Source organism: Stegodyphus dumicola, chromosome X1 (genome assembly GCF_044657685.1).
Source record: "Stegodyphus dumicola isolate Sdum_Otavi_A_Nest chromosome X1, ASM4465768v1".
Lineage (NCBI taxonomy): Eukaryota > Metazoa > Arthropoda > Arachnida > Araneae > Eresidae > Stegodyphus > Stegodyphus dumicola.
This window is the reverse complement of record NC_140780.1, coordinates 63,504,282-63,518,632: the sequence shown is the minus strand read 5'-3', so window position 1 is coordinate 63,518,632 and position 14,351 is coordinate 63,504,282. Positions and strand designations below refer to the sequence as shown.

General features: G+C 30.9%; 1 protein-coding gene across 3 annotated transcripts in view; it reads left to right on the top strand.

Moving 5' to 3' along the window:
- Cul1 (cullin 1) overlaps positions 1-14,351 on the top strand; it is a 151,315-nt gene that overhangs the window by 129,481 nt on the left and 7,483 nt on the right. For all 3 annotated transcript variants that reach the window (XM_085808005.1, XM_085808003.1, XM_085808004.1), the window contains 3 exons: positions 170-262; positions 12,651-12,872; positions 13,758-13,871. In XM_085808005.1, coding sequence (XP_085664131.1) covers positions 170-262; positions 12,651-12,872; positions 13,758-13,871 — 429 coding nt within the window. The remainder of the gene's footprint in view (positions 1-169; positions 263-12,650; positions 12,873-13,757; positions 13,872-14,351) is intronic.

The window sequence follows — 14,351 nt, the reverse complement described above, 5'->3', positions numbered from 1 at the left end:
ATTTCAATCATTGCATCCTTGGCACAGGATTCTTAATAGTTCTTTCCTTTTGTTTATGTTGTTATTATATATATACATATAAACTGTATTTTTAAAGGATGTTACATATATATATATATATATTATTCAATTCATAATATGTTTGAGTAAAATCGTTTTGTTTATTTAGGCCTCTACATTTCAAATGGCTGTTTTACTTCAATATAACTCTGGTGATAGTTTTACTCTGCAGCAGCTACAAGAAAGCACACAAATTAAAATGGTAAGATGATTTTAAGATTATTAATTTTATATTGTTTATTAATTTTATATTGTGTTTCATGTGATAAATATCTTTGATGCAAGGGCAATTGTGTATGACCTGGATAAATGAAATAATTGAAAAGTGGATTAGTTACATAACTGCATTGCATGCCACTATTGAAAATAATTCCCATGTCCTTCAATACATCTTCTGTAATATTCTGAAAGCTGTTGACTGCCCTTTCCAAGGCTTTGGTTGGGTGCATGGCCTCTAGTTTCGTTGGTTGTCTATCCATTGTAGGGAAGCTGTCATAATCATTGTTTTCAAAATTCTGTCTTACTAGATCGTTTCATCTGTGCAAGTAGGTGGATGCTTGTTCCTTCTCATGTTGAGATCTGAGTAAATGATACCTTCATGTCTTCTTCAACTTCTTTTGCATGTGAAATAGTGCATTCCTTCTTACAGGCTGTATTTACGCCCTTACTCTAAATCCATCATTATACTGACATGTTTTGTCAGGTTTAATCAAAGGTTTCACAGCATATTTGTAAGCAGCTTGGATCCTGTGTTTTAGCTGCATCCAGCAAACATATTGGAATTGAAACATGGGTTTTCTGCATCTGTATTCCACACTGTACACTCTGTTAATGATCACTCAGTATTGAAGCTATAGAGAATATGGTGAATTTTGAATTGCTACTGAAAGTAAGAAATACAAGGTTTTGCAAGTGTAAAATAAGTGAAGAAGGTCATTGTAAAACATGGTTCTTTGAGAGATGAATCTGTCGCTGTAACAGACTGGCAGCAGCATACCTGGATGTGTGATCTACATTGTTTTCTATAACATCTGTAAAAGTTGTTCACAATTTTTGCACTTGAGGTACATTCTTCTGCTTAAATCTTAATGCTACTGTGACTGTTTATTGAATTTCTAGACTAAATTTCTTAAAAGCAGCAGTGACATAACAGTTTATGTGTTCTGTCACCTAGAAAACAGTTCAGCTGCTGTTGTACTCATAGCCAATGTTGAATCTGAAGCAATACTGGAAAAGTTTTTTCTTTTAATGTCATTAATGTCTCGGATTGCATTCCTTTTTAAAGTGTTTTTTGTTCTGAGATGCAGGAAAAGGTCGCATGGGGGTTGAGTGTGGGAGTGACATGAACGAACCCCTGAATATTTTTTGCTAAGAAGTTATTTTGATTGATACTTGATGTGAAGTATTGTCATGGAGCATATTCAAATTCCAAAAGTCCACTTTTCTGGCTGCCAACACCCATAAGAGTTGTAAGGCTTTTCTGTAAAATTCTAATCAGAAGTCCAAGTTGGAAGCACAATTTCATACTGCATCAGATAGTTACTGTCAAAAAATACTATCAGCATTACTTGTTAACACTTCTGTGTGATAGAAGGTTTGGCTTGAAGCACTGGCTTGCCCCTTGTGGCCTAGGAGATCAAGATGTCTTCCTCTGTAACAATATTTATTTAATCTCATATGTATCAATAAACCCATCATTTATGCTTAATAATAATGCTTGGGAAGAATGCAGGGTCCTTTCTTATAGTTTTCTTAAAAACTGTACAAACATCAATTTATGCAACTCTGTGCAACATTTTTATTTCCTGTGAGGAGCCTGGAAATTTTACTGAAATATGCCTCATGTATATATCTTCTCATGAAATTTAATGATGTAGTTCATTTGAAATCTTTGTTCATATAAGAATTTATTAAATCTTACTGAATCAAAGCATTGACTTCAACCTTTTTTGCATTTGAGCATATGGAGGACTCTGCAAAAATCAGACTTCTTTAAAATTAACTTATTGAAGTGTTCTGTGACTCATTGCAGTTGTTGTCTGCAACATTTTTAAGTCTGCATGGCTAATTTCCCAGCTTAAAATAAAAACATTTTATTGGTCTTTGGATTGAGGCCTACCCATTCAAGTGTCGTATGGGCTGACAAGATTAAACTCCCAGTGTATTGTTGATTACACAGTAATGTTTGGATTGGCTTAGGCCATTTACCATTTTATCTGATTTTTTGCCAGTTCGAGTACTATGACCTTTGTTCAACTATCCTGCAATCATATGGGTTCATATGTGAATGCCCTTGTAAATGTTGTATGTGAAAAATATATTATTCTTGCGATACCGAGTTCATTTAGTTTATAGTTCTGTAAATGCTGATTTTAGAGGAATATCTTCAGTGCATTTGAAAACTGGACAGGAAAAATTAAATGCTATGCTTTATTTTTACAATAAGAAATATTCCATTCACTTTACTTTTAAAGTTTTTTAACAGTTGTTCATGATTACATTTAAAAAAAATCTAATTTAGGATTTTTAGACAGTTTAAATTATGAATTTAGATTATTAATTAAAATTCAAATTAATCATTATTGACATTAATTTATCATTATTGACAGGTGGCTATTTAAATTTTATCAGTGAAGCCTTAATTTTTATGTTTACTCATTTGTTTTGAAAATAATTAAAAATTCTTTAAAATTAATATGAAGGAATATATTTCAAAAATAGTTGTTATTAACTGAAATAAGTAATTAGCTGATATCGGGTGATTATTGTTCGAGATTTGCAAGAACTAACCGTTCTCCTTTCTCCTAATAAACTTAAAATAAAATAACTTTACATATAAAATTCCAAAGCATCATATTTATTTTCAAAATCCGTAGAACAACAACAAACTACTACAAACATCAGATGGTTACAACTCTTACAGTGACAAACTATGAAAAGAAAGATAACAACTGAGGGTGGGTTCTAACAATGGTTTTGATTGATGACATGTACTTAATCAATCAAAACGAAATATAAAAAAATACTGTCCACACAAATATTGAGGCTAAATAGTAAACAAAAGAAAAAAATAAGTTTTTAAGTTTCTACTCTTAAATAACTCAAGTAGTGTTCAGGTTAGAAATCTAGATGGAATTTTAATTTGTCGTCCACTTCTAGTCATGACAGTCTTAATGTCCTTTGATAAATCTGCAGCTGAATTATTCTTTGAGACTAAAACGTCTTTACCCTGCATCTCAGTTTCATTTGCCTCATCTGACTTCAAAGATGAAGGTATTTCGAGAGGGAATATTCTCTCGATTGGTCAAACTAATTCTCCAAACATGGTTTTGACATGAACTACTTGAATGTTGCCGTCTTTTCGGGGTATAGTTCAATCACTTTTGCTAGAGGCCACAAAACCTTGCATTTGTCATCACGTTTGATAAAAACTATATCCCTGACTTTTATCTGTTGAGAAATCGGCACTGTAGATGGAAGTTGTACTAGCAGGCCGAGATATTCATTTCTAAATCTCTTTCTCAAGAGCTCTCGCAAATTCCGTAAATGTCTCAGTCTGTTGTGGAAATCAACTTTATCAAGATGATCCAAGTCAGGAACTCTAAAGACTGGAATTTCACCTATAAACAAGGACGATGTCAAAGGGATGAGATCATCAGAGTCCTCTGACACTTAAGTGAGTGGTCTGGCATTCGCATTTGCTTCGCAGTCGTGCTGCACGCTCATCAAATCTTCATAATTCAGACATGACTGGCCTAAGACTCAACGTAAAAGGATCTTAATCATTTGAACAAGTCGTTCCCAAAAGCCACCTCACCATGGTACTGCGGGTGGCCTGAACTTCCAATCGATCTTGTTTGTGGTGGCTTCTGTCTCTATGGTATTCCAATTAATCGATCTTGAGAGATTATTGGATCTGACAGAATTGCTTCCCTTGTCGCCATAAATTATCAATGGCCTCCCTCTACGAGCAATAAATCTTCTAAGGCTAAGTAAAAATCCTTGAGTTGAAAGAGACAAAATCAGTTCCAAATGGGCCGCCCTGAAAACAGCACATGTGAAAAGTAAAATCCAAGCTGTTCTTTTATCCTTCAAAATTAATGGGCCAGCTAAATCAACACCCACAATCTCGAAAACACGAGCCTCTCTAACTCTGTTTTCTGGTAGAGTAGCAGGCACAGTCTGTAGTCATTTACCTCCATGTCTCCTGCACCTGACACATGCATATAAAGCCTTTCGAATTAGCTCTGCTTTTCAGGATCCAAAAGATCTAAGTGTTGACATCAGTACGTGAATTCTTGCATGAGACATAGAGAGATGTTTATCAATTTCTCCACAATCTTATAATTCTTTGGAAGGAACATCAGATAAACAAAATTTTCATGGTCTTTCCTTTCAGTCAACCTAGACCTGACACGTAAAATGCCTTCATCTTCTTTGAACACACTTATTGACTTCAGCTTCTTAATATCATCAGATGAAAAAGAATCATGTTGAATAATCTTCACGATAGATTTCTTAAACCTTGTCAATTCATAAACTTTTAACTCTCCGGCTTCTCTATCTTCTTTCCTCTTTTCCTGCCGGAAAAAGAATGGCCTCGTTCTATCCCAATAAAAATGTTTTCTTATGCCTTCATGGTTTTAACTGAAAGCATTCTCAATGTGTATTTGAGAGGTTCGAAACTCGGTAAAAGCATCAACGATTTCTTCAGTTTCCTGACGAGGAAATTCCAAAAAACTCTGTGTTCACTCATCATCTTTCTCAAATTCTCTTATAGTTAACATATATCATTCAGAGATTACATAAACTGAAAACTATCAGATTATGTAAACAATGCTAGTAAACTTTTGAGCTGAGAGATGATGGGAAACAGAAATTCTCATCATTTACACAACTGTTTAAATCTGTTTTAACTAGTTTCCATGGACATGTTGTCAAAAGTCACTTAATTGCGCATCTGATATTATGATAAAAAGTAGAACATCCTGTGGCTGTGATAGCCTGCCAAGCTGTAGAGGGTGTAAAATAATATTCACTTTTGTTACACAAAAATGCATGTTAAGCTATTAGGGAAGAAAATCCTTTTAAAAAGCCCGTGGTAAAGACTGGGGGCTAACATATGGAATAACTGGACAGATGACCAAAATTCTTTGTTTTATAGACTATTGTGATTTTTCTAGCAGTTCCTCATTTCTGAAACTTACTGATATCCATACTTGTACTCTTTTCTAATACCTAAATGTTTCAGTGAAAAGCCGCTGTCTGTATTTAAATGTCTTGCTGATCATAGTAAATTGTTAGTAAGGAAAAATATAAATGGAACAGTCCCCCCCCCAAAAGGAAGTTAGCACTTTGCAGTAATTTGCAAAAATGTTGAGAAACCAAGAAGTAGGTAACTGGGAGAATGATGCAGTAAAAGATAAATTAATTTTTAATAAATTTAAAAACATTGTTATTTTTTCATCGCAAATGAATTTGTATATGACTGTATGTATCACATTAGTATGCTGAATTACTTGTAATCAGGGCTGGATTTTTACTTGATGGTAAATTTGAGAATTTCTGAAATGGGGTTGCAGTCATCCTTGTGGATATTTTGCAGAGTGTTACATTTTTGTATGCCATGTTGTAAAATATGAAATACTTCATATTTTGGGCTTAGATATAAAGATTTAATAGTTTATATGCATCTGAAGGTCTGTAATGAAACATCACAATAAATATTGAAGTTAAGTGAAATTATAAAAAAAATTATAAAAGGTTAAGAAAGAAGAGCAGAATCTGTGTTACTGTAGATTAAAAGTGACTCTAAAGTTTATATATTGAAACAAACCACTAAATGCATTATGATTTGATCTAGTTTCTTTTATAAATAGTTGTAGCTGAGATTGAGAAATAAATTTCATTGAATGTGAGCTTTTGACATGAAACAAATATAATTAATTAAAAAATTTGAGTATGATAACTTTTATATTTTACTATACATTATCAAGTAATAAACATTTATAAGTATTCAGTCTTATTTAAAAGTTCAAACTTTATTTATCAAAATGAAAAGCTGAAAATTTTGCTGTGCCATTCATGCAGTTATTAACAAATTGTAAATTGTGTTTATTCTAAGTTTTTATAGATATTGCTCATCATGCATTTTCAATTCCATAGGATCCTATTCTCTTGTATGTGTTGCTATAAGTCAGAGATTTTCATTCTTGTTATGTTTTCAGATCATTTGGCATATTGTATACTTTTCATGGCTTACCTGTAGCATTATGCAGCAAAAATTTCCTTTGTTTTGTGCCCGCCGAGTTTTGCATAATAGTTTTATAGTTAGCTATTGATTTTATTGGATTAGTTATCAGAGAGCAGATTAGGGTTAAATGCTGATGGGAGTAATTACCGAAATTTGAGGTTGTCATATATTAAATGTTTATACAGGGTGTTTCAGCAAATCAGTTACAAACTTTCAAAAGAGACAGAGTATGCCTAGACAATGGATACAAGGTAGCATTTGAAAATTTCAGCCAGTACTAGCATTAAATCTACCCTAGCCTTCAAATTCCTCATAGACTTTGCAAAATGGGTTCTGAAATTGTTCCTTTATCCATCCCCCTGCTGCCTGAATAACAAATAAATTACCTCACTTTCTCCCATTTCAGTCTTTCATACTTTCCTTTAAGCTGTCAGCATATGCTTTTTCATATACCTAGACTTGGTTTTGGACCTCTTCATTTTCCACCATACAGTAGTTTATCCAACACCTAAATCCATGGCAATTTTATGTATAATTCCCCTTTATCCCTCATTGTCTTTGAGGCATCCAGTTTTATTTCCATTGCCTATTTAATATGTTTTCTTCTTGTTCGACATTTTCCATTGCATAGAAAACAAAATAATTAATTCTAAGCCTAGATGTAAATTGAGAAGTTGTACTTAAGAATAAATGGAAAGTTTAGTTTACTATAGGGTACAGCCAGTAACCTTTAAGAAACCATGCTAACAGCAAGCAACAGAAAGGTATGTGGTTGACAATTGGCTACTTGATTTCCTTCAGCCACTTTGTTACCGAGAGGGAGAAATGGGATAGATTAGAACTTCCATGAAAAGAACAAAACCTATTGCTAAGTTCATTTGACAACTACAAGAATTAGTGTCACAAAGGGAAAGGAACATAAATTGCAAATGTATATTACTGTAACAAATCTTTGACATGCAGACATTCATGTGTACAAATGTGTACTAAAATTACAATGCTATGGTAATTAAAGTGTACCTATACATTTTGCACTGTATAGGAGATTTTAAAAATATTAGTTATTAGTATTCCGCCATAGATTATTTCAAAGCTAATGTTGTGCTTCACCAGCAGAAATTACTTGGTGATTAAAAAATATGACTGAGTTATATGGAATGTCGAGTTTGCAAATCCCTAATGCATATTAGACAAATGTGTAGTACACGGTGAAATGAATTTTTCAGTTTAAGAGTTTTTTATTATTTTCCTATACAGTAGACTTCATTAATGGGACACTGAGTACACGTTGAAATGAATTTTTCAGTTTAAGGTTTTTTTTTTTGCTATCCAGTAGACTGCATTAATGAGACACTGAAAAGAGTTTCTCAAGCTGATACTTACCTGTTTGGAAATAGTCATTTCTATCTGTAATGAAAAATTTCTGAATTTTTCTGAGAAAAGTAGTATTTTCTAATGAGCTGTTATTTAATTAATAGATCCCTGAAATCATAAGGTTGATTACTAAGTTCATATTCCCGTCTTTGAACACTTGTTTGGCACTGCACATTGCATGCAAAGATAAAGGAAGGTTGTTAAAATTGGGCTATTAGGTAAGAGCTTGGAATCAACCAACAGAGCGAAGAGTGTATTTTCAAATTATTTTATTATCTTATTCGGTATACAACAATTTATATAGAAAAATTGTAATTTAAGACTATTTACAAATGCAAAATATAAAGCAAAAGTGGAAAATCAGCAAGCTTGTGTAAAGCATATAAATTATGCTTCAACAGAACAGAAATTGTACGACCGGAAATGATTTGAATTCAAATTATGTGTTTTGATAAACAAAACATAAAATCTAATAAACTCAATAACAAAAATTAATATACAGAACTGCAGTTAACCCTCTAAGTGGCAAGAATTTAGAATAGCGGCAAGAATTCTAGAATATTTTTGGTGATATCTGTAAGAACATATATATACTTGCATATTAAAATATGTCAAAGAAATTAATGCAATATATCAAAAGTACACAAATCCAGGTATTTCATACCAGGAGAGTTTTTATATTAAAATAAAAAAAATTGTTCTCATAGTAGTTTTTGGAAATTTGTGCTTTCATAGTGAAAATCCTGCCACTCAGAAGGTGAAAACTTAAAAATTTATTTGAAAAAATATTTGAATGAGGCAGAGGGCATAAAATTATGGGGAAAATAAATTTCAGTTATATAATAAGTAAGCAATTTTTTAAAAAAATAATGTTAATTTTCACCTGAAATAAATTTTAATTGATGTTCAGAAGATTGAAAATGGAAAAATGTCCTGGTTTCAATGAGTCAACTCTCTGAGCCACTAGTCGACATTTAAAGCCATTAAGTTGCCACATTGCATACTATATTTTCTCAGAGAAATGTTTAAAGTATAGATGAAAGAAGTTCTTTGTTACAGAATGAAATATAAAATAATTTAGAATTTTATGAAGAAATATATAAACATAGTAGCACAAAAATAGGTATTGTATGAAATTTATGGTAATATTTTTAGTGGCAGAATGATGCATCTGGCTTCTTAGTGCTCTTTCAAATTAGAATCGGTGTTGAACATTTTAAAGTATAAGAAGAAATAGAAAATATTCAGGACAATTCCTATAATTGCATTTGGTGAATATATAATGATATCTTTGATATTAAATATGAACAATTATGAATGTAATGCACAATTAATAACTTGTATATTAAATATCAATCTAAACTAGTATTATCCACAATTATTATTTCAAGTAAAAAACTGAGCTTCTTAATTATGTAGAATTGGGTTTAAGAAATTTTATGTTTTAAGTAATTACAGAAAATTACTAAATTCTAAAAAATATATATGTTGATCTTTAGTTATGCTTTTCTTTTAGTCCAACATAAACTAATTGCATAAATATGTCATAATTTAAGATTGAAATATTCTTGAAGTGCAAAATTTTCTGTTGCAGAAGGTATATTCTGGTAAATTAGTTTCTTAAGCTTTGAATGCTTGCCTTTATTGCAGAGTTTACATAGGAAGAAATTTTGACAATTTTATTATAACTCCTGAGAAAATTATTAACTCGTAAAGCTAACTCCAGTCGTAGCGTAAAATTAACAATTGATTGTTAAGTTAGTGTCTAGTATTATAAAAGTACCAAAGTAGTTGTTTTAGCTACTCATGTCAGAATATCATAATTCATTGAATCTTATTTTATGCTATTGCATAAAGTAACGTGAATGAAGTCCATTGTCTTGGCTTTTACACAATTCTGATAAATCTTTTCTATTTGTTATCTCAGTTTGCTATACGGCATAAACTGTGTAAAAAATATTTTTAAACAGAAAGCATACTGCATATGGTGTTTACTGGTCACAGTGATGCACGTAAAATTAGAATTTAAGTATTTTATCAATTTGTCTGCATTTATATTTTCTTTCATCATTAATTCCTTTCTGTTTTTTTTTTTATTTATTTTTTTATTTTTTATTTTTTATTTTATTATTTACTTGCTTTTTCTTAGTGTTAATCAAACTAAAACTATTTTTCCGTACTTTTGCATTTTTCTGATTTAATCTTATTCTGAATTTTCCTCTGGTTCAACGAAAAAATAGTTTCTATATTTCTTCAGTCTTCTTGCTCGAAGTTCTGTACAATTGGTCAAACCTACAAGAAATTCTTAATAACAATAAATTAAATAACTAGTATGGTGTAGCTCTTGCTCTGTGAACTTGGTATTAGTTAAGCACTTTGTCTTTTATTCAGTGTAACAGCTATGAGTCATGGTTTCAGCTGATCGGATCAGTCAAGGCTGCAGAATGCATAGTAACAATTACTTATTTTCCTTTTTTTAATCATAACTTATAGCTGTATCATTAATTTTCTTTGCTCAAGTGATCATTAAAAATTTTTGGTTCTGAGAGACACCTCTTCATTTCAGTTAATTTCAATATCACCAACAGAGAAAATATTGATTTGAAGCAAACAAAATAGTTGGAATTCATGTAGCAAATATCTTTTAGTAATTGCCTTCTGAATTATTAGCAGCAAGAGTATTTCAATTTAAATTAGTAATTTTGAAAAATAAGGTATTCCAGAGTAATTAGTAACATAAAAAAATCTATTCTGAGCTTCACCATGATTAATGCTTGCTGATATGCTTGATGTGTAAATGGGAGAAAAATGTTGAATTTGAACTTTTCAAACATCCTACTTATTCACCAGATATGTGTTTTAAAATAGGAGGCAATTTAGATAATGTGGGAATCATCTAGGAAACAGATGGTGATTCTAAATGGCAGTCATTTAACTGGTATTCAATAATCATTATACATACTTCATGATCATACAGAGCAGTGGGTAAATTCCAAAGGTAGTTACTTTGAGTAAATTAAAGGTAGTTGCAATATTCTTTACCCCCTTCTCCCCACTAAATTGAGAGTAGTCTTGCTTTCAAAATTTCTGCACTGTATTGTTTATTATACTTGAAAAGCTACTTGAAAGCTGTTTTGATCAAATTCCACAGTAATTGTGAACTGTTAAACTTTTGATCAGCAGCTGGAGCATATTTAATTATTCTTTAGAAAAATAAAATGCATGATACTCAAATGAGCATGGGAAAAAAATTCATTGATTTCTTAAAGTAGGCCTTGTGTATAGTGAAAGATAGGCATAAGATAGAAATATTTACAGGTAAATCAAATCTGAGAATGGATAATAAGATAAAAACATATCATAAACATAATGTGGTGATGCATATTTAGATAAAATTTTGAAATATTTGAGAGGCATGAGGAGAAGAATTTAAAAGTAGGGTAAATTTGTAGTATTCTATTTTGATAGTATTTTTGTAGCTGTCTGGGGGTTGCTGTATGAAGATTTTGGTTTAATTGGGCCCAAATCACACGAGGACTATCAGCTTAACGGAAGGGATTCCTTCATAGAGGATTTTCTGAGAAGGATTGGCTCAACTTACATATCTGAAAAACATGTGATATAAAATCCCTTTATTAAACTGCTTAATCATGTATTAGATTTTTTTAAACTTTTTTGCGTGCATTTTAAGGGGGGGACTCTTTATGTTAATCAGTGCTACAGCGTAAGAGATCCTCTAAGTTATTTTTAGAATTTTCAATCAGGATCTTTCCAGATTTTGTTTTTCTGTACCAGGATCAACATCAAACAAAATTTCCTAGTGTTTAAGTATTATTGAAAACAACTTGGCAGTTCTGTTCTTGGAATTGAGCTAAAAAATCTGTTTTAACAAAAAGGTTTTAAAGTGCAGGCATTCATTTTTATGGAAATTTTTGCAGATCAATAAAGAAAAGATAGAGAAGGAATTAAACCATCTACAAAAATCTGATGCAAGGTCTGATTTTAGATATCGCAATAAAATACCATAATCTCTGATGTTTAGCTCAATGGTTTGGATGGTTCTCAATGGTTTGGAGCCATTCACACTGGGATTTATCTGAGCTAATGGAGTCAGTTCCATGTTTTGATTAGCTTCACTATATATCAAGTAGAGTTTTCAGCTGTCTCCGCTGTGAGGAAAAACTGGTTTTGGAACTGCATTGACTATGTCAGATGTTTCCGTTAGCTTAGATAAAATCCTAGTGCGAACAGCCCATAAGTCTTTTTCAGTCCTGATCGTATGTTATGAAAGTACTGTATAAGCCTGTTTAGTGTTTCTTCAATGCTATAGTGCTTGTTTTTGTTTATTTTTATAAAAATATTGCGAGATTAAACATAATGATTTCTTTTCAAATTGCTTACAAAAGATTCCATTCAATGTAAAATTCAATTTAACTAATTAATCTCTCATGTTAAGCAGAAAATATTATCATTTCGGTCAGGACCTGATTGTCTTGCATATTAAATTCATCTTGCATGGATCTTTCCTGTAATTACACTGCATTAAAATATTGTGTGCAAGTTATTGTTGGGCTTTATAATTCCATTTTAAAGCTAAAGATGTTCTTAGGCTTTTCAAATCTGCAAGCACGAATCTGCTTTTTCAAAAGGCTATTTTTATTCAGTTGTGCTGCAATTAAATTGTTGATGGAATATTATACTCTTCGAATGAGCTCAAATAGACTTTCAGCCAATACTGACAGCTTATTCACATTATATCAAGGGATTCCAAAGGAATCATTACCAATTACTTACAGAAAGGAGAAGTATTAGGAGGAATTTACTATGAAACATAAGACTATGTAAGAAAATCTGAAACAACAGTTGAGATTGCTCTATAAAAACTGACTTATGATTTTTATTATTATTATAACTGCTTATTTATGGTTTACATATACTTTTTTTTTTTTTTTTTTTTTTGCAGGATATTCTTATACAAGTTGTACAGATATTATTAAAATCAAAACTTTTAACTAGTGAAGATGATGAAAGTGATTTGCAACCTTCATCCACAGTAATGCTTTTCTTTGCATATAAAAACAAAAAGTTAAGAGTCAATATTAATGTTCCAATGAAAACAGAAATGAAAATTGAACAGGAAACTACACATAAACATATTGAAGAAGACAGGAAGCTACTTATTCAGGTAAAATAAAAAAAAATTTGAATTTTCATATTTTTAATGTTTGCAGTATTTTATTTCACACAATATATCTGAGTGCATAATATTTGCTGTAAAGTTACAGTTATGATTTCATACAGGATTTTTTTTTAGATGTTTAGTAAAATGAGCTTTAGAATATAAATCTTCTCTAAAGTAGATTATTTTGCTTGCTTTAATACATTAGCTGCCTGTAAGGATGATTGAGTTTTAGATAATAATACCATCATCAGTGCCTGTGTGTAACAAAACTGTTAAATAATTTAAAATCTGCTTTATGTAGAATATAAGAAGTTGTTGAGTAACAATAATAAATACTTTTAGGCAATATTCTTTGAAGGAAGCCAAAGCTAGAGTTGAAGGATGACTTGATAAAGTCACAGAGAATAAGAATTTTGTTTTAGAATTTAACTTTTGGTGGGAAGGTTTGGTTCCATTGAAGTAATTATGTGTCTAAATCTCCTTCATTCTTGAAATTTCTTACTTTTAATATCATCGACGTTTTAAGTATAGTTCTGTCATTTAGGTTAAAATTTTTGTGCAAGGAAATTCCAATTGTTGGCCACTAAAAAGATAATTATTTGTGACTTCTCTTTCTTTCCTCAGTGCAATTTGAATTTATATTTATAAAAGTGTGCCTAACCTTTTTTGAATGATTAACTTTATGCAAAATGTATATGTCATCCAACCAAAAGTGTATTGTATATATGTTGCTGTTTTCAGTGAAGATAATATAATTTATTGCTGCTGACTAAATTGTATTTTATTCTGTAATTAATATTTAAGTGTATTTGTGTTGTTATTGTTATTAAAAAAAGTTTAATATGTTTGAGTCAAACATGTGTAATAATGCACGCTTTTCTCTTTTAGGCTGCAATAGTTAGGATAATGAAAATGAGGAAAGTGATAAAACATCAGCAGTTATTGGCTGAAGTTCTAAATCAACTTTCTTCAAGATTTAAACCTAGAGTGCCTGTTGTTAAAGTATGTAGCATTTAAGTAAAGTTTTATCTTAACTATTTAAACAATTATTAAAAGCCACCTTCTTGATAAATATATTTTTATTACATTTAAGTCACATTTTTAGCATTATTGTTTCTTTTTCTAACTGAGTAATTAAGAAATAACTGCTGATTTATTGTGTATTTTAGGCATTCATTTAAAATAATTGTGAAATTTGTTATTTAATATCAGGTGGTATGAGCACTTAACTTATATTTTTCTGTGAATGGTATCCCTCTATTAATGGAATACACATATACCTGAGTGTACATAATTCATTCATCCCAAATCCTTGGACACATACCAAATGAATATTTCCAAATAGAAATAAAGGGAAAATAATCCATTCTTATTTAAGAATTGTTATGATAATAACACTTTAACGCTAAAGTGCAAATGCTGCGGGTAAAATATATAATGTCCATAAATTAAGCATTGTACATACTGTACATACATGTCTTT